Raw genomic sequence first — 18,306 nt, forward strand, 5'->3', positions numbered from 1 at the left:
GAGGAACATGAACAAGTAACAAGTTCCACAAAAGTGAAATATCTTTTGAACCTCTTCTGCCTCATGAAGTCCACTGAGGATCATGCAACAAAAGTTGTTGTGTAGTCCTAGCCTAAAAGTTACAAGCTCTGTTCCGGCTGTTTCCTAGCCCTGCCCTGGCTGGAAAACATCGGATATAAAAATCATCCCCATGTTATTCTATGGAACTGTCCACATGTCCATTTTATTTCCTCAGACTAAGATCAATTTTTGCCTCTGAAAATCATGTTACTCACCCATTTAAGTCTATGGGACCACAAAATTACTTGGAGTTCACTTTGACATCAGAGGCTGTCCGATTTTTCACGGACTGACCTAATTGAGAAGGTGGATACATTTTTTTTTTTTTTCTCAAATCTGATCACATTTTGATCAAACTATCCGAATCGGACAGACTGTTTTTCTTGGGAGATAAACTGGCTGTCTGATCCTTAGAACCATACTGCTCATTAAATGGATGCTTTTTGCTGAAGGCAAATATTTCTAATTAATAAAGTTAATTGGTGGTAACATGACGTTTTGTGTTTTTTTTGCTTCCTAGGTTCCTGAACAAATGCTCTCTTTGCTAATGGAATAATTTTACGTAATTGACCACATAATTCCCACCTGTACTGGAAGGATATTAATAATTCTCCAAAATGAGGTTGTTGCGGAGACACAATGGGCCCCTGAAACTTGCCATGGTGGGTGTAGTGTTTGTGATATTCGTATTCATTATGCACAAAGACGTTGGCGATGGCAGTAAGGATGAGCCCTGGTTAAAGAACATTGTTGAAAGAAAGGATCAGATGCTTGATATGATGATGGGAGCAGTGAACAATATAAGGGACTCCATGCCAAAACTGCAGATCAACGCCCCGGTGCAGCAAGAAGAACCAGAACAGAAAGTCAAGTCATGCCTACCGGGCTATTACACTCCAGCGGAGCTCAAGTTGTTTATGGAGAGACCTCCAGAGGATCCGAACAGTCCTGGCACTGATGGAAAAGCCTTTAAAAAGGACACGTGGTCACCTGAAGAAACCAAACAAAAGGAGGATGGCTTCACCAAACATTGCTTTAATGCTTACGCAAGTGAAAAAATCTCACTCCACAGATCTCTGGGACCTGATACTCGACCTCCAGAGTGAGTATTACACAGCTAATGGCTACAAGAATTTCTAAAGCCACGTACCATAAATACGGTTTGTTTGGGGTGTTTTTTGTTTTTGTTCCACTGCATTCTTTTTAGGGTAGAAAATCTGCTGTGCTTAACTGTCCAAGCAGAGTGTAAGTGCAAAATGTCTAAATGTTTCTTTATTGAAAAATGCTGCTTCAAAACTGCTCCAAAAATGCATAAAACAAGAGGAAAAAATGCCTAAAAAATCAAGTTCATTATTCAATATTATGGTGTGAACATCTGCAGAATAATAATCAGCATTTATGCTATGTGTGCACACTGCGTGAAAGAAAAAGGCTATTTAGTTAAGTAAACATACACTAATTGTCACGATAGTCACACAGTTTCAAGGTTTGCAAGCGTTGATGACATTATTGCAATTTTTACAGCAATTAAAGTGGCTGTATGGTCCAAGGGAAGGTTCCCTAGGGGCTTAGAGCTGTAAAGTAAGGGCTCGGGCACACCACCAGATCTTCGCTTCAAGTAGTGCCATTTGTGGGGAAAAAAGGAACCGCACTAGGACATTATCATACAAGTTGTTTGTGACCGTTACAAACACCTGGTTCCCCTACTTCCTCCCTCATCACTCTAACCCCATTGCTTTACCATTATTGAGACACTTCATTATTTTACCTGTCAGTTAGAGTAATGAAGTGTCTCGGTGTAATCTACAAATAGTGATGAGGCTAAGGTAGAAGTTACTCAGTATACAATTCTGTTAATGTCCCTAATGTCACCATTTTGTTCTAGTCTCAATAGACAATGTCTGACATGGGTTGCATGCAATGATGTGTTAAGTGATTAAAGTTGTACGCAGCACATTAATGGCAGTCTGTCAGAACAAAATGACTGTACAAACCAAGCACATGCGCTGAATGGAGATGAATGGAAAAGAAGTAGGTGGGAAGGTGCACTAAATGGTTTGGCCATGTAAGTGTCCAGCGAGCGCCTGTGCTGCGTTTGAACAGTCACTTTGTGCTGCAGACATCCTTTAAATATGTGTTAATGACTTCACATAACTGAATTTCCAATTCTTTTAGATTTCAGTTTCCTTAAATTGGTATAAAACAGTTTGCCCTCATCAGAACCTGGCGACTGCTGATGCACAATGATGGTTATTTATGACCACAGAGCGGGTGATGTTCCTGCCTTTTGTGTGTCTGTATGTTTTATGGTTTCTACCATTCTATTGAGAGAGACAGTAATGTTAGACACATAAAGCTGATGTATGAGAACAGTGCGGTTTCTGAGAAAAAAATAGAGCCTTATATTCATACTTAAACCAGTTAATATATCCGTACAGTTGCTGCATTCTCAATGTGTGCTCCGATGATTAGGGCTCATACTCACATGCGAGAAACTCGGACGAGTCTCCCATGTCAATACCCGGCACTGCCGCCGGCACTTGGGAGCGGATCGTGCGGCTACATAGAAATACAAGCAGCTGAGCATTCCCATCCGAGTGCCGGCGGCAGTGCCGGGTATTGACATGCCAGACTCGTCCGAGTTTCTCGCATGTGAGTATGAGCCCTAAAGTTACACCAGTGCTTGTCTCTCGGCACTTTTTTTTTTTTTTTTTAAAGAAAAAAACAAACAAACTTGAAATTGTATCCTCTATAGTAAGTGCTAATGTGTTATTCAGCTTCAGTTCAATTGTTTAATGTTTTTGTCCTTTTGATGCCTTGATGAGAAAACAGACTATGTTTTATGTCTATTTGGTCACTTTAAAGTGGTCTCCTAGCTGCAAACCTTAATTGACTATCTGCTGGAGAAGTGACTGCTAGATCGGCGCAGGTCTGACTTCTGGGAATTCGCTGATCTTGTGGCTTGGTAGAACTGAAAAATCTTATAGAAAAAAATCTTCTATTTCACCTATGGGCCACTTCTCCCCACCTAATTTCCCCAAAAATCCATCTCTAGCTCTAGAGACTAAACGTATTATCAGATTAAAGATCCCATTTGAAGTCTATGGAGAGGGGGAAACATGAGAAGGAAGCTGCCGGGGTGAGATGCAGCTTGTGATTTTTCAAGGAAGTGTTTCAGTTCATCCCAGTGCAGCTGTATGCTATTACATCTGCTTATGATGTTGTGTTATAGAGAGGAGAGCAGGTTCTCCTCTCTCCATGTGCTGTCTATAGCAGTTTGTCTCCACCCACTAGCTCAGAGAAAGCCAAGTCCAGTTTTACTCAGCTCTATATGCTGCTCCCCTGTAACTTCCCCCAAAATATTGCATTCGAGAACTACAGGTCCACTCTGTTTCAGCTGTAAAGTGACTGTCCACACAGAATTACTGTTCAGCTAAGTACAGGCGCTCTGTGCTTCATGGCGGGTCCGATCATTATATACACCTTCCCACCTGCTTACTTTCTATCTACACTGCGCAAAAAAAAAAAATAAACGGGACACTCAAATAACACATCCTAGATCTGAATGAATGAAATATTCTCATTGAATACTTTGTTCTGTACAAAGTTGAATGTGCTGACAACAAAATTGCTCAAAAATCAATGGAAATCAAATTTATTAACCAATGGAGGCCTGGATTTGGAGTCACACACAAAATTAAAGTGGAATGTAATGTCCTTTAAAACAAGTCAAAACGAGGCTCAGTATTGTGTGTGTGTGTGTGTGTGGCCTCCACGTGCCTGTATGACCTCCCTACTCTATAATGCCTGGGTATGCTCGTGATGAGGCAGCGGATGGTCTTCTGAGGGATCTCCTCCCAGACCTGGACTAAAGCATCCGCCAACTCCTGGACAGTCTGTTGTGCAACGTGATGTTGGTGGATGAAGCGAGACATGATGTCCCAGATGTGCTCAATCGGATTCAGGTCTGGGGAACGGGCGGGCCACTCCATAGCTTCAATGCCTTCATCTTGCAGGAACTGCTGACACATTCCAGCTACATGAGGTCTGGCAGTGTCCTGCATTGGGAGGAACCCAGGGCCAACTGCACCTGCATATGGTCTCACAAGGGGTCTGAGGATCTCATCTCGGTACCTAATGGCAGTCAGGCTACCTCTGGTGAGCACATGGAGGGCTGTGCGGCCCTCCAAAGAAATGCCACCCCACACCATTACTGACCCACTGCCAAACCGGTCATGCTGAAGGATGTTGCAGGCAGCAGATCGCTCTCCACGGCATCTCCAAACTCACATCTGTCACATGTGCTCAGTGTGAACCTGCTTTCATCTGTGAAGAGCACAGGACGTCAGTGGCGAATTTGCGAATCCTTGTGTTCTATGGCAAATATGAAGTGTCCTGTACAGTGTTGGGCTGTGAGCACAACCCCCATCTGTGGACCTCAGACCATCTCATGTAGTCGGTTTCTAACCGTTTGTGCAGACACATGCACATTTGTGGCCTGCTGGAGGTCATTCTGCAGGGCTCTGGCAGTGCTCCTCCTGTTCCTCCTTGCACAAAGGCTGAGGTTGCCCTCCTACAGCCCCCTCCACATCTCCTGGTGTACTGGCCTGTTTCCTGCTAGCGCCTCCAGCCTCTGGATACTATGCTGAAAGACTATGCAAACCTCCTTGCCACAGCTCGCATTGATGTGCCATCCTGGCTGAGCTCCCCTACCTGAGCCCCTTTTGTGGGTTGTAAGAGTCCGTCTCGTTCTACCACGAGTGTGAAAGCACAACCGACATTCAATAGTGACCAAAACATCAGCCAGGAAGCATTGGTACAGAGATGTGGTCTATGGTCCCCACCTGCAGAGCAATTCCTTTATTCAGGGTGTCTTGATAATTGCCAATTTCCATCTGTTGTCTATTCCATTTGCACAACAGCATGTGAAATTGATTTTCAATCAGTGTTGCTTCCTAAGAGGACAGTTTGATTTCACAGAAGTTTGATTTACTTGGAGTTATATTCTGTTGTTTAAGGCTGTGTGCACACGCTGCGGATTAGGTGCAGATTCATCCGCGCGGATTTTGTAAAATCCGCAGGTGAAACCGCAGGTCAAAATACCTGCGGTTTTACCTGCGGATTGCTCTGTGGTTTTGCCCTGCGGTTTTTCATCTCCTCAATGGAGGAGATGGCAAACCGCAGGGGAATCCGCAGAAAGAATTGACATGTCAATTCTTTCTGCGGATTGAAAACCGCAGATAATCCGCGCGGAAAATTCCGCACCGTCTGCATTGCGGTTTTTGATTCCCATAGGGAATCATGCTACTGTACACCGCAGCAAAACTGCTGCGGGTCCGCAGCGGCCAAAACCGCTGCGGAACCGCAGCAAAATCCGCAGCGTGTGCACACAGCCTTAGTGTTCCCTTTATTTTTTTTAAGCGGTGTATATCCTCCCCTCTCTGATTCTGTGAAGCCAGAGCTGTCAATCAAATAATAGTGAGGATGGAGATTGAGGGAAAACAAATAGGTGAGAAGATGTATATAAATTATTGGTCCCGCCATGAAGCCCCGAACGCCTGTGCTTGGTTTGAACAGTCATTCTGTGCTCACAGTCCCTTTTAATAGGGTGTGCCATTTTCGAGAGGTGCAGAATTTTCATGACGAATGATGAATTGGGACTGGCTTGATTACGGTGTATAACTACAGTTTGGAGTGAGTACAGTACCGCTTTCAGCTTCTTGTGAATGGCACTGAATCTCTCGCTGTTTGCACTGTGACTGCTGTACTGCTGTGTTTGGAGTATAAAAAAAAAATGCATTGACTAAAGCCTGACATCACAATTTTCTGTAAATGCACTCGGTGAACTAGCCACCCGGTATTCTTTTGGATCTTCTAACTGCACTTTTACATGCTACAGTGGGTCATCAGGCTTCATTTAACAATTGCTGTATCTGTGGGAGCTTTTTCTCCAGTAACTGAAAGATTTGGGAAAGCTCATATTCCACAGCGGGTGTCTGTCCTCGCCTTTGGCAGGTGTGTCTGCGACAATGGAGGCAAAAAGTAAGATCCCTGCCGGCGCAAGAATGCTTTTCAATAAAGCAAATGAGAGAATAAAGGGTCTAAACCAATTTAAATTGACGTGGGGAAGTCACCCCTTCTTTAACAATTTCCCCTTTGGAAAACTGGAAGAAAAAAAAATCTCAAAACTGTAACAGCTGTCTCCATGGCTGGTCAGCAGGCGGAATAAAAGGAGCATCATTGTTCCTGTGGAAGGCAGCAGGAAAACCTGAGCTCTCATGTGGAACATTTCCCTTGTTTGAAGTTGGGATTGAGGTATGTGGCCTGTAAAAGAATCATTCACCCTGGTGTTGAAAAGCGAAAAACCAGTCTGTGCAGTGTGGCCGCCCCACCGAGGACAGTACAATCCCTTCGTTGGGATTTTTCCCTTCAAGGTTTCGTGAGCAGTGTCCTATGTTAACGATACAGTATTGAGATGGTTATGATATAGATCAGCTTATTTTTTAAAAGTAATTTCTCTCTAGTAATTTCACATTTTTAACCTTTTCTATTTCAGGTGTATTGAGCAGAAATTCAAGCGCTGTCCTCCACTTCCAACCACCAGTGTCATTATAGTATTTCATAATGAGGCCTGGTCGACCCTCCTCCGCACAGTGTACAGTGTGTTACACTCTTCCCCTGCCATTCTTCTGAAAGAGGTCATTCTAGTAGATGATGCAAGTACCGATGGTAAGTAAAGTCACTACTGCCACTCTGATTAGTCACCATTACATGTGTGAATCCAATGAAGTTGGTATATTAAACATTGTTTCCCATTTTGTTAGAATTCTCCATGGCCAGTATTATACAGTGCCTTGCGAAAGTATTAGGCCCCCTGGAACTTTTCAACCTTTTCCCACATATGCTTCAAACAGAAAGATACCAAATGTAAATTTTTGGTGAAGAATCAACAACAAGTGGGACACAATTGTGAAGTTGAACGAAATTTATTGGTTATTTTAAATTTTTGTGGAAATTCAAAAACTGAAAAATGTGGCATGCAATATTATTCGGCCCCTTTAGGGTATGTGCACACTTTGCGGTTTCTGCTGCGTTTCCGCAGCGTTTTTGGCTCTGCAGAAACGCAGCAGATTTTGCTGCGTTGTACAGTACCTTTATTTCCTATGGAAATAAAAAAAAAGCTGTGCACATGCTGCGTTTTTTTCCGCGCGGTTTTGCTGCGGTTTTCAAAACGCAGCATGTCAATTGTTTGGTGCAGAAACGCTGCAGTTTTACACCTCATCTATTATGAGGTGTAAACCGCAGGGCAAAACCGCAGAAAAACCGCAGATAAACCGCAGCACTTTGTCCTGCGGATTTCCTGCGGTTTTCTCTACATAATCCGCAGAAACAAAAAACTATGTGTGCACATACCCTTACTTTCAGTGCAGCAAACTCACTCCAGAAGTTCATTGTGGATCTCTGAATGATGCAATGTTGTCCTAAATGACTAATGATGATAAATATAATCCACCTGTGCGTAATCAAGTCTCCATATAAATGCACCTGCTCTGTGATAGTCTCAGGGTTCTGTTTGATGCACAGAGAGCATCATAAAGACCAAGGAACACAACAGGCAGGTCCGTGATACTGTTGTGGAGAAGTTTAAAGCCGGATTTGGATACAAAATGATTTCCAAAACTTTAATCATCCCAAGGAGCACTGTGCATCTATCATATTGAAATGGAAGGAGTATCATACCACTGCAAATCTACCAAGACCCGGCCATCCCTCTAAACTTTCATCTCAAACAAGGAGAAGACTGATCAGAGATGCAGCCAGGAGGCCCAATGATCACTCTGGATATGAACTGCAGAGATCTACAGCAGAGGTGGGACAGTCTGTCCATAGGACAACAATCAGTCGTACACTGCACAAATCTGGCCTTTATGGAAGAGTAGCAAAAAGAGTAATTTTTCAAAGATATCCATAAAAAGTGTTGTTTAAAGTTTGCAACAAGCCACCTGGGAGACACACCAAACATGTGGAAGAAGGTGCTCTGGTCAGATGAAACCAAAATCAAACTCTTTGGCAACAATGCCAAACGATATGTTTGGCGTAAAGGCAACAGAGCTCATCACCCTGAACACACCATCCCCACTGTGGTGGTGGCAGCACCATGGTTTGGGGCTGCTTTTCTTCAGCAGGGACAGGGAAGATGGTTAAAATTGATGGGAAGATGGATAGAGCCAAATACAGGACCATCCTTGAAGAAAACCTGTTGAGTCTGTAAAAGACCTGAGACTGGGACGGAGGTTTGTTTTCTAACAAGACAATGATCCCAAACATAAAGCAAAATCTACAATAAAATGGTTCACAAATAAACGTATCCAGGTGTTAGAATGGCCAAGTCAAAGTCCAGACCGGAATCCAGTCGAGAATCTGTGGAAAGAGCTGAAAACTGCTGTTCACAAACGATCTCCATCAAACCTCAGTGAGCTCGAGCTGTTTGCCAAGGAAGAATGGGCAAGAATTTCAGTCTCTCGATGTACAAAACTAATAGAGACATACCCCAAGCGACTTGCAGCTGTAATCACAGCAAAAGGTGGCGCAACAAAGTATTAAGTTAAAGGGGACGAATAATATTGCACGATCCACTTTTCAGTTTTTGAATTTTCACAAAAATGTAACCAATAAATTTCATTCAACTTCACAATTGTGTTCCACTTGTTGTTGATTCTCCACCAAAAATTTACATTTGGTGTCTTTATGTTTGAAGCATGATATGTGCGAAAAGGTTGAAAAGTACCAGGGGGCCGAATACTTTCGCAAGGCACTGTAAGTGGTTATTAGAGATGATCCAGTTCAAATCACTCCCTTTTGCCCCATTAAAAATAGCATAATTAAAAATAAAAAATACACATTTGGAATTGTAGTGTTCAGAAATGTCCAATCTATAAAAATATAAAGAAAATTAATCTGATCGGTAAACTGCATAACAAGAGTAAAAATCAAAACGCAAGAATTATGACAAAAGGTATATTCCAAACAGCACTCAAAAATGGAGACGATATGTCCTCCTGCAGGGTTTTGTGGTAAGTATACACTCCCACTGAGTTTTTTGTTGTATACTTACCGCAAATCCCTGCAGGAGGACATATCTTCCTCCCTTTTTTTTTTTTTTTTTTTTTCCTCTCTCCCATTTCTGAGCGCTGTTTGAAATATACCTTTGTCTTTTCTCTGCTTTATCTGACTGCAGGTGGTTACTCTCACCCAAACATAGCAGCTAGAAACCCAGGAGTTTATCAAAGCGCCAGTGGGCTTTGTATATAAAACACAAGAATTAGTTTAGAATTAGTTTTTTAGTCACCGCAACATTACACTAAGAGGCAATCAAAGCATCGTATCTACCCCAAAATGGTATCGATTAAAAACGTGAGCTCAGTGCGCAAAAATTAAGCGCTCGCTCCAGACTTGCCATATAGTGAACATGTTAACCCCAGACTTTTTTTCGTTTTTTTGTTCACCTTCTTAAAAGAGCCATACCTTTTTCTTATTTTTCGGTCAAAATGGCCATGTGAGGGCTTGTTTTTTGCAGGACAAGTTGTGCTTTTGAACGACATTATTGGTTTTAACATATCAGGTACTGGAAAACGGGGGGGAAAAAATTATAAGTGCGGTGAAATTGCAAAAAAAAATTACAATTCCACAGTTGTATTTTTTATTTATTTTTATTTTTTTGCATTGTTCAGTAAATGCTAAAACTGACCTGCCATTCTGATTCTCCAGGTCATTATGAATTCATAGACACCAAACATGTCTAGGTTCTTTTTTATTTAAGTGGTGAAAACAAAAATCGCCGAGCTGCCGTTTTTAATTATAGCATTTTGGTGTGTAAACGATCTTTTGAACACCCGTTATTGCATTTTGTTGTAATGTAGCGGCGACCAAAAAAAGTAATTCTGGCGTTTTTTTTTTTTTTTTTCTTGTCACACCGTTTAGCGATCTGGTCAATATAAATAATCGGGCGATTCTGAACGCAGCGATACCAATTATGTCTGTTTTTGATTTTTTTTAACTTTTATTTTGAATTGGGCGAAAGGGGGGTGATTTGAACTAACTTTAATATTTTTTGAATACTTTTAAAAACATTTTTTTTTTTGTACTTTTTGCATGCTTCAATAGTCTCTATGGTAGACTAGAAGCTGCCATAACCCAATCAGTTCTGCTATTGTGGTTGGCCTGGTTAAACGGGCCATAAAAAAAAATAAAACACTGATTGGCTTGCATGTAGACAGTCAGCAGTCAATTAACAGTCTTGTCCATCAGTCTAAGGCTACTTTCATATTAGCGTTTTTTAGCGCTGCGCTTCATGCGCAATAAATGCATGCAAAAACGCATCATGCTTTTTGCATGCGTTTGCGTTTTTTAGGCGCATGCGTTTAACCAGTTTCTAGCCATGTTAACTCTTAAAATGTATGCTATTTCAAACGCAGGCGGGCGCATGCCTGCGTACCCATAGACTGTAATGTGTTATTTTTGCGCATTCCGTGCGCAAGCGTTTTTTTTCTTTTTTTTTTTTTCTTTTTACGCCATTGGACGGACCCAAAAATGCAACAGCTGGCGTCGGGCGTGCCTAGGTGCACACTACAAAAGAAAAACCGCATGCGTACGAAAACACATATGAACGCGTGCAAACGCTAGACCATGCGCCCGCCATGTTAAACTTGGGGGCACATGGACGCGCACGTTGCGCTGCGCTAAAAAACGCTAATGTGAAACCAGCCTAAGTGCGCATTTAAAATGAATCCGCTGCCGACCAGTAACATGTTCGACTGGTATTTCATAGGCAGACTGCACTTCATATGTGTACTGAATGATCAGTAATGGACTGTTCTGTGCGCATAGGCTGCCACTGTTCTCGGCAGTGCAAGTCCTCTTTACATGTGCTGCTGAAAATTATGATCTTTTCGGCAAACCAAAAGATCATTTCACCCAATGAAAGAGTGCTTTGTTCATTTGTTGCATGATCGGCAACCTGTTTATACTGCAAGAATATCGTAAAAAAGAACATTACTAGGAATGTACGTTCCCGATAATCATGCAGTGCGGCAACCATAAATGCGACCTAACTTGCAAAATGTAATTTAACCTAGAAGTTGATTATTGCTGCTACTTTAGTATAATTTTATCACTGGGAACTCCATGAATGATACGGTTATCTCACGTTTGCAATGAAGTGAATGACTCCTCTAGGGCTGCCAGGGCCTCTCTGACAAGCGAGGTTTATCTAGCAGCCAGTGTACCTGAGATGATTAAAGCTATCCTATTTCCAGAATTAGTTGGTGACAAAAGACTTCATTTTCTAATTTTGCTTCCCCGTACAACATAATGAACGGAAAGTCGTTTCTGTTTCCAGATGGATTTAATTTTATATAATACTTAAATTTGTAAACTTTGTTGTCGACAAGATAATACTGAAGGCAATTTTCAACCTTTTTTTTTGTGCTGTAGTATTTGGAAATGATGCAATATTGGAAAATTACATGGAATATTATTCATATGGTTCTAAAAAGATATGCATCTTCTTTATAGAGTTCACATAGTCCATAAGAAGGTTTGATTTCAAGACCTGTATGTAACTTATTTAACATCTTTCCATCTACAGATTATCTGAAGGAGGAGTTGGACATCTATGTAAGGTCCCTACAGATCGTAAAAGTTGTGCGACAGCGGGAGAGGAAAGGCTTAATCACTGCACGGTTACTGGGTGCCAGTGTTGCCACTGGTGAGGTGCTGACCTTCTTGGATGCTCATTGTAAGTCAAATTGTATCAGCTATTCTACTCATAATGGCCAGGCTGAACCCCCCCTCCACACAGGATGAGTGCCGGCTGTGTTATACAGCCTGCATCTGCACCTAACAGCAGTAATTGGAGCAAACTCCGATCTCTGCTGTTTACCCATTTAACTGCCACTGCCAATTACTAAACACAACCCCTTTACAAAGTTTTGAATTTTTTAAGCCACTAAAATAATTTATAAAAAAATAAATAAATTTGGAATTGATGTAATGATGCTGACCTGAAAAATCATGTCTGACATTTATCATACAATAAACACCATAAAAAGTATGATTCCTGGAAGAAGAGGAAAAAAATTGAAATGTAAAAAAACAAAAAATTGTTTGTGTCCTAAGGATGAACTGCAGTATTATTCCTCTATTTTCTGCTGTATTATCCCTGTCCCCTTCAGCAAGAAAAACATAAAAGCTGCCCATACAAAATTGCAACATCTCCAAAAAATGGGTCAAACAACAAAATTTAAATTGATTATAACCCATTTATTGTAATTAGAGATGTTCGAACCCGAACAGTAAAGTTTGGCGTCCGTACCGAACACCTACTGTTCAGGCACGGACACCGAACACTGACACCAGGAAGTTCATGTTACTGTTCTGGTTCGGCTGCATGAACACCGGGGGGTTGTCACGATGTCATGTGTATGACAGCGTGGCAAACACTTATTCTGATCGGCGGTGAAATCATCTCCGCTGGACAGAGAGCTGTGGTTCCCACACTGCAACCATCAGCGATCAGCTTCAGGAAGGCTGGTTATCAAGAATAGAGGGGTCCCCACGCTGTTATTTTTTTTTTTTTATTATTTAAATAAATAATTTTAAACTGCTTGGGGTCCCCCTCATTTTTGACAATCAGCCTTGCTAAAGCAGTCAGCTGGGGGCTTGTATTCTCAGGCTGGTAAGAGGCCATGGATCTGCTCCCCCTAGCCTAAAAGTAACAGCTCACAGCCACCCAGAAAAGACACATCTATTAGATGCGCCATTTCTGGCGCTTTGCCCGGCTCTTCCAACTTGACCTGTAGCAGTGGCAAGTGGGGTTTATATTTATGTGGTTGATGTCACATTTGTATTATCAGGTGACATCAAGCCTATGGAATAGTAATGGATAGGTGTATATAAGGCACCTCTCCATTACTAATCCTAAAGTTGTACGGTAAATAAACCACCAGCCAGAAAAAAAATATTTTATTTGAAATGAAAAAAACCACGCTTTTACTTTATTTAAAAATAGTAACACTGCTTTAGGCTGTGTGCCCACGTTGCGTTTTTTAAGCTTTTCCGCGGCGCTTTTAGACACGCGATTCTGCCGCAGAAACGCTTAAGAAAAGCATCCCATGTTATCATTGATTCCGCACATGTTGTGCTAATGTGGTGCGTTTTTTTTCTGCTGCAGAAACGCTTAGCAGAAAAAAAGCAACATGTTCATTAATTTTGCGGATCCGCATACATACACTTGTATTGCAAAAACGCATGATAAAACGCTTCACAAACGCGTCAAAAAAGCTTACAATAGCACGTCAAAAAACACATGCGTTTTTCCGGCAAAGGATGTGCGTTTCCGTTCAGGAATATTCTGCTTCAAAACTGCAACGTGGGCACATACCCTAAGTCATCTACCGCCTAATTTCACTGAATCCCTCGTCTCCTGTAGGAAAACAAAAATAAAAAACAACAATATCCCTCACATATCTATCGTTCTGTCCAAAGCCGTAATCCATGTCTGGATTTTAAATAGTTTGCAACCTGGATGGTGCCAAGATGCGACCATCCAGACTGCGAACCACTGGTGACTGAACTGCAGCGAGCGCAGCCTCAGTGACTAGTGGTGACGTCATTGCGGTTACCTCTGGTCACTGAGGCTGTGTTCCCAGCCGGGCTGAACTGTGGTGACCTCAGTGAGATCTCCACTAACACAGTGAGGAAAATTACAGGGCAAGTGGGGACAGCCGAGCAAAATGTCAAAATCTGCTATTTTTAGGCTGAGGGGGTACAAATGTCCATGGCCCCTTACCAGCCTGAGAATATCAGCCCACAGCTGTCTGCTTTAGCAAGGCTTATTGTCAAAAATGGGGGGGACCCCAGGCCATTTTTTAAAATTATTTATTTAAATAATTAAAAAAATTATTGCTTGGGGACCCCTCTATTTATAACCAGCCCTGTTGAAGCTGACAGCTGAGGGTTGCATGCTGTGATTTTTATTTATTTATTTACAGCTTAGGAGCCGGCTGATGAATACTCCCATCAGCCGCTATTGCTCTCGCTGTTATTAGCGGCAGCAGGTGTCATTGATGGGAGCGGTAGTCTCGTCAGCTGACACCAGTGACCGTAGGTAAACTTTATACCTCCGATCACAGCTGAGCACTCACTCTGTCTTTTGACAGCATGCGAACCATGGCTCTGACTAGCGGGGATGAATTCACCGCCGATCAGAAACGGTGTTTGACACGCTGCCATGCACATGACAGTGTTGCAAGCACTGCATGTTCAGGTCGGGTTCGGGTCCAAGTACTGTTCTGGTACCCAAACCCGAACTTTTTGTAACCATTCGGCTGAATCCGCCGGACCCGAACATCCAGATATCCGCCCATTTCTAATTGTAATCTGTCTCTTGTGACTTCCTAGTCGGACAAACACTTTGTACATTAAAGGGGTTGTAATATTAAAACAATTTTCACCTGACCACTGAATAGGTGATAATTTATATATTAGTAGGTGTCCAACCACTGGGACCTGCATTGATTGGCAGAAGAGAAACTTGCCGCCACTACAATATTTTCTATAGGGCTACTGGAAAATGCCAAGTACAGCATTTTGTAGCCCCATAACAAGTGAATGGAGTGGCGGTCGAGCATCTGCCTTAGGCCGGTTTCACATTAGCGCTTTTTAAGCGCACGCACGGCCGGGGGTAGCTCCGCCCCCGAGCCGGCTCTCTGCCCGGCGTGCCCGCCCCTTGCTTGTAGCGCCGCCTACTAGCAGACAGCGGCGCCTGCGATCGGCGCACCCTATCTTTAGCATAGGGTGCGCAGATCGTGCGCAGGCCGTGCGCTAGTTGCGCTTTGACCTGCGCTGCGCACTTTTGACGGTGCGCCGTGCGCGCCAAAATCCGAAAAGTTTGATTTTGGCGCACACGGCGCACCGTCAAAAGTGCGCAGCGCAGGTCAAAGCGCAACTAGCGCACGGCCTGCGCACGATCTGCGCACCCTATGCTAAAGATAGGGTGCGCCGATCGCAGGCGCCGCTGTCCGCTAGTAGGCGGCGCTACAAGCAAGGGGCGGGCACGCCGGGCAGAGAGCCGGCTCGGGGGCGGAGCTACCCCCGGCCGTGCGTGCGCTTAAAAAGCGCTAATGTGAAACCGGCCTTACTGCTGTATTCTAACCATAATAAAAGTTCCCTTTTCTGCCAATCTTTGCTGGTTGCAGCAGATGGAGCGCCAGCGATCTAGACATTATTGTCTATCCTAAAGATGGGTGATGACTAGTGTTGAGCGATACCTTCCGATATCAGGAAATATCGGATCAGATTGGATCGGACCGATACCCCAAAAATATTGGGTATCGCCGATTCCGATACCGGAAACCCATGCAAGTCAATGGGGCACAAATATTGGAATGAAAATAAACTCTTTCTTTCCTTGCACATCCAGTTCAGGATGGGGGAAGAGTGTGGGCGGTGTGCGGGCGGGGTCTGTGCGGACCTGCCGGGGGTCTGTGCGGGCTTGCCGGGGGTTGTGTGTGTGTGTGTGTGTGTGTGTGTGTGTGTGCAGGCATCGTCCGATGGGACTACAAGTCCCATCGGGCTATGCTACCATGACAGTGATTTACACATTAGCCAATGATGGGACAGTAGTAGTCCCATCATCCGGCTAATGTGTTGAATGTAAAAAAAAAACCATATATACTACATACATACTACATATATACAACATTCATACAACATACAGTTGTGGCCAAAAGTATTGACACCCCTGCAATTCTGTCAGATAATACTCAGCTTCTTCCTGAAAATGATTGCAAACACAAATTCTTTGGTATTATTATCTTCATTTAATTTGTCTTAAATGAAAAAACACAAAAAGAATTGTCCTAAAGCCAAATTGGATATAATTCCACACCAAGCATAAAAAAGAGGGTGGACAAAAGTATTGGCAGTGTTCGAAAAATCATGGGATGCTTCTCTAATTTGTGTAATTAACAGCACCTGTAACTTACCTGTGGCACCTAACAGGTGTTGGCAATAACTTAATCACACTTGCAGCCAGTTGACATGGATTAAAGTTGACTCAACCTCTGTCCTGTGTCCTTGTGTGTACCACATTGAGCATGGAGAAAAGAAAGAAGACCAAAGAACTGTCCTAGGACTTGAGAAACCAAATTGTGAGGAAGCATGAACAATCTCAAGGCTACAAGTCCATCTCCAAAGACCTGAATGTTCCTGTGTCTACCGTGCGCAGTGTCACCAAGAAGTTTAAAGCCCATGGCACTGTGGCTAACCTCCCTAGATGTGGACAGAAAAGAAAAATTGACAAGAGATTTCAACGAAAGATTGTGCGGATGTTGGATAAAGAACCTCGAATAACATCCAAACAAGTTCAAGCTGCCCTGCAGTCCGAGGGTACAATAGTGTCAACCCGTACTATCCGTCGGCGTTTGAATGAAAAGGGACTGTATGGTAAGAGACCCAGGAAGACCCCACTTCTTACCCCGAGACATAAAAAAGCCAGGCTGGAGTTTGCCAAAACTTACCTGAAAAAGCTTAAAACGTTTTGGAAGAATGTTCTCTGGTCAGATGAGACAAAAGTAGAGCTTTTTGGGCAAAGGCATCAACATAGAGTTTGCAGGAGAAAAAAAGAGGCATTCAAAGAAAAGAACACGGTCCCTACAGTCAAACATGGCGGAGGCTCCCTGATGTTTTGGGGTTGCTTTGCTGCCTCTGGCAGTGGACTGCTTGACAATGTGCATGGCATTATGAAGTCAGAAGACTGCCAACAAATTTTGCAGCATAATGTAGGGCCCAGTGTGAGAAAGCTGGGTCTCCCTCAGAGGTCATGGGTCTTCCAGCAAGACAATGACCCAAAACACACTTCAAAAAGCACTAGAAAATGGTTTGAGAGAAAGCACTGGAGACTTCTAAGGTGGCCAGCAATGAGTCCAGACCTGAATCCCATAGAACACCTGTGGAGAGATCTAAAAATGGCAGTTTGGAGAAGGCACCCTTCTAATATCAGGGACCTGGAGCAATTTGCCAAAGAAGAATGGTCTAATATTCCATCAGAGCATTGTAAGAAACTCATTGATGGTTACCGGAAGCGGTTGGTCGCAGTTATTTTGGCTAAAGGTTGTGCAACCAAGTATTAGGCTGAGGGTGCCAATACTTTTGTCTGGCCCATTTTTGGAGTTTTGTGTGAAATGATCAATGTTTTGCTTCATTCTCTTTTGTGTTTTTTCATTTACGACAAATTAAATGAAGATAATACCAAAGAATTTGTTTGCAATCATTTTCAGGAAGAAACGTAGTATTATCTGACAGAATTGCAGGGGTGTCAATACTTTTGGCCACAACTGTACATTCATACTACATTCATACTACATTCATACATACATACTACATGTATACTACATTCATACAACATGCATACATACTACATGTATACAACATGCATACATACTTCATATATACTACATTCATACAACATACATACATACTACATACATGCTACATATATACTACATTCATACAACATACATACATAGTACATACATAAAACATACTACATACAATACACTCATACAATACATACATATAGACATACAGTACATATAACATAGAGTACATACTCACCATCACTTGTCACTTTGATCCCCGAAGCCAGTGTCATCTGTAAGAAATATTAAAATAACAAACAACCAATATACTCCCTGATCCGCAGAAATCCACGAGTGTCCCACAACGATCTCCCGTGGAGAACAGCAGCATCAGCTGATGCGACAGCTCTCTAGGGGCTCCAGGAATACAATGATGGGAGGTAGGTATCCTTCTGCACTGTATTCCTCTGCCACTGTAAAAAAATAGTCCCTAGTCTCACTTTTGGCATTGCTGTGTGAGAAAGTTCCCATAAAGTTAGACCAGTGAACTATAGTAACCTCTCAGTGATGCACTACAGGAGATCGTCGTGGGACACTCGTGGATTTCTGCGAATCAGAGAGTATATTGGTTGTTTGTTGTTTTAATATTTTTTACAGTGAGATGACACTGGCTTCGGGGATCAAAGTGACAAGTGATGGTGAGTATGTACTCTGTTATATGTATTGTATGTAGTATGTAGTATGTATGTTGTATGTATGTAGCATGTTGTATGTATGTAGCATGTTGTATGTATGTAGTATATATGTAGTATGCATGTATGCGGTA

At 42.6% G+C, this 18,306-nt stretch overlaps 1 protein-coding gene across 4 annotated transcripts in view; it reads left to right on the forward strand.

Moving 5' to 3' along the window:
• Positions 1-18,306, forward strand: part of GALNT6 (polypeptide N-acetylgalactosaminyltransferase 6) — a 103,961-nt gene that overhangs the window by 56,020 nt on the left and 29,635 nt on the right. For all 4 annotated transcript variants that reach the window (XM_073576726.1, XM_073576728.1, XM_073576725.1 and 1 more), the window contains 3 exons: positions 581-1,162; positions 6,617-6,789; positions 11,708-11,857. In XM_073576726.1, coding sequence (XP_073432827.1) covers positions 678-1,162; positions 6,617-6,789; positions 11,708-11,857 — 808 coding nt within the window. In that variant the 5' untranslated portion in view covers positions 581-677. The remainder of the gene's footprint in view (positions 1-580; positions 1,163-6,616; positions 6,790-11,707; positions 11,858-18,306) is intronic.

The sequence above is a fragment of the Dendrobates tinctorius genome, unplaced genomic scaffold (genome assembly GCF_039654945.1).
Source record: "Dendrobates tinctorius isolate UK_male_01 unplaced genomic scaffold, ASM3965494v1 ptg000051l, whole genome shotgun sequence".
NCBI lineage: Eukaryota > Metazoa > Chordata > Amphibia > Anura > Dendrobatidae > Dendrobates > Dendrobates tinctorius.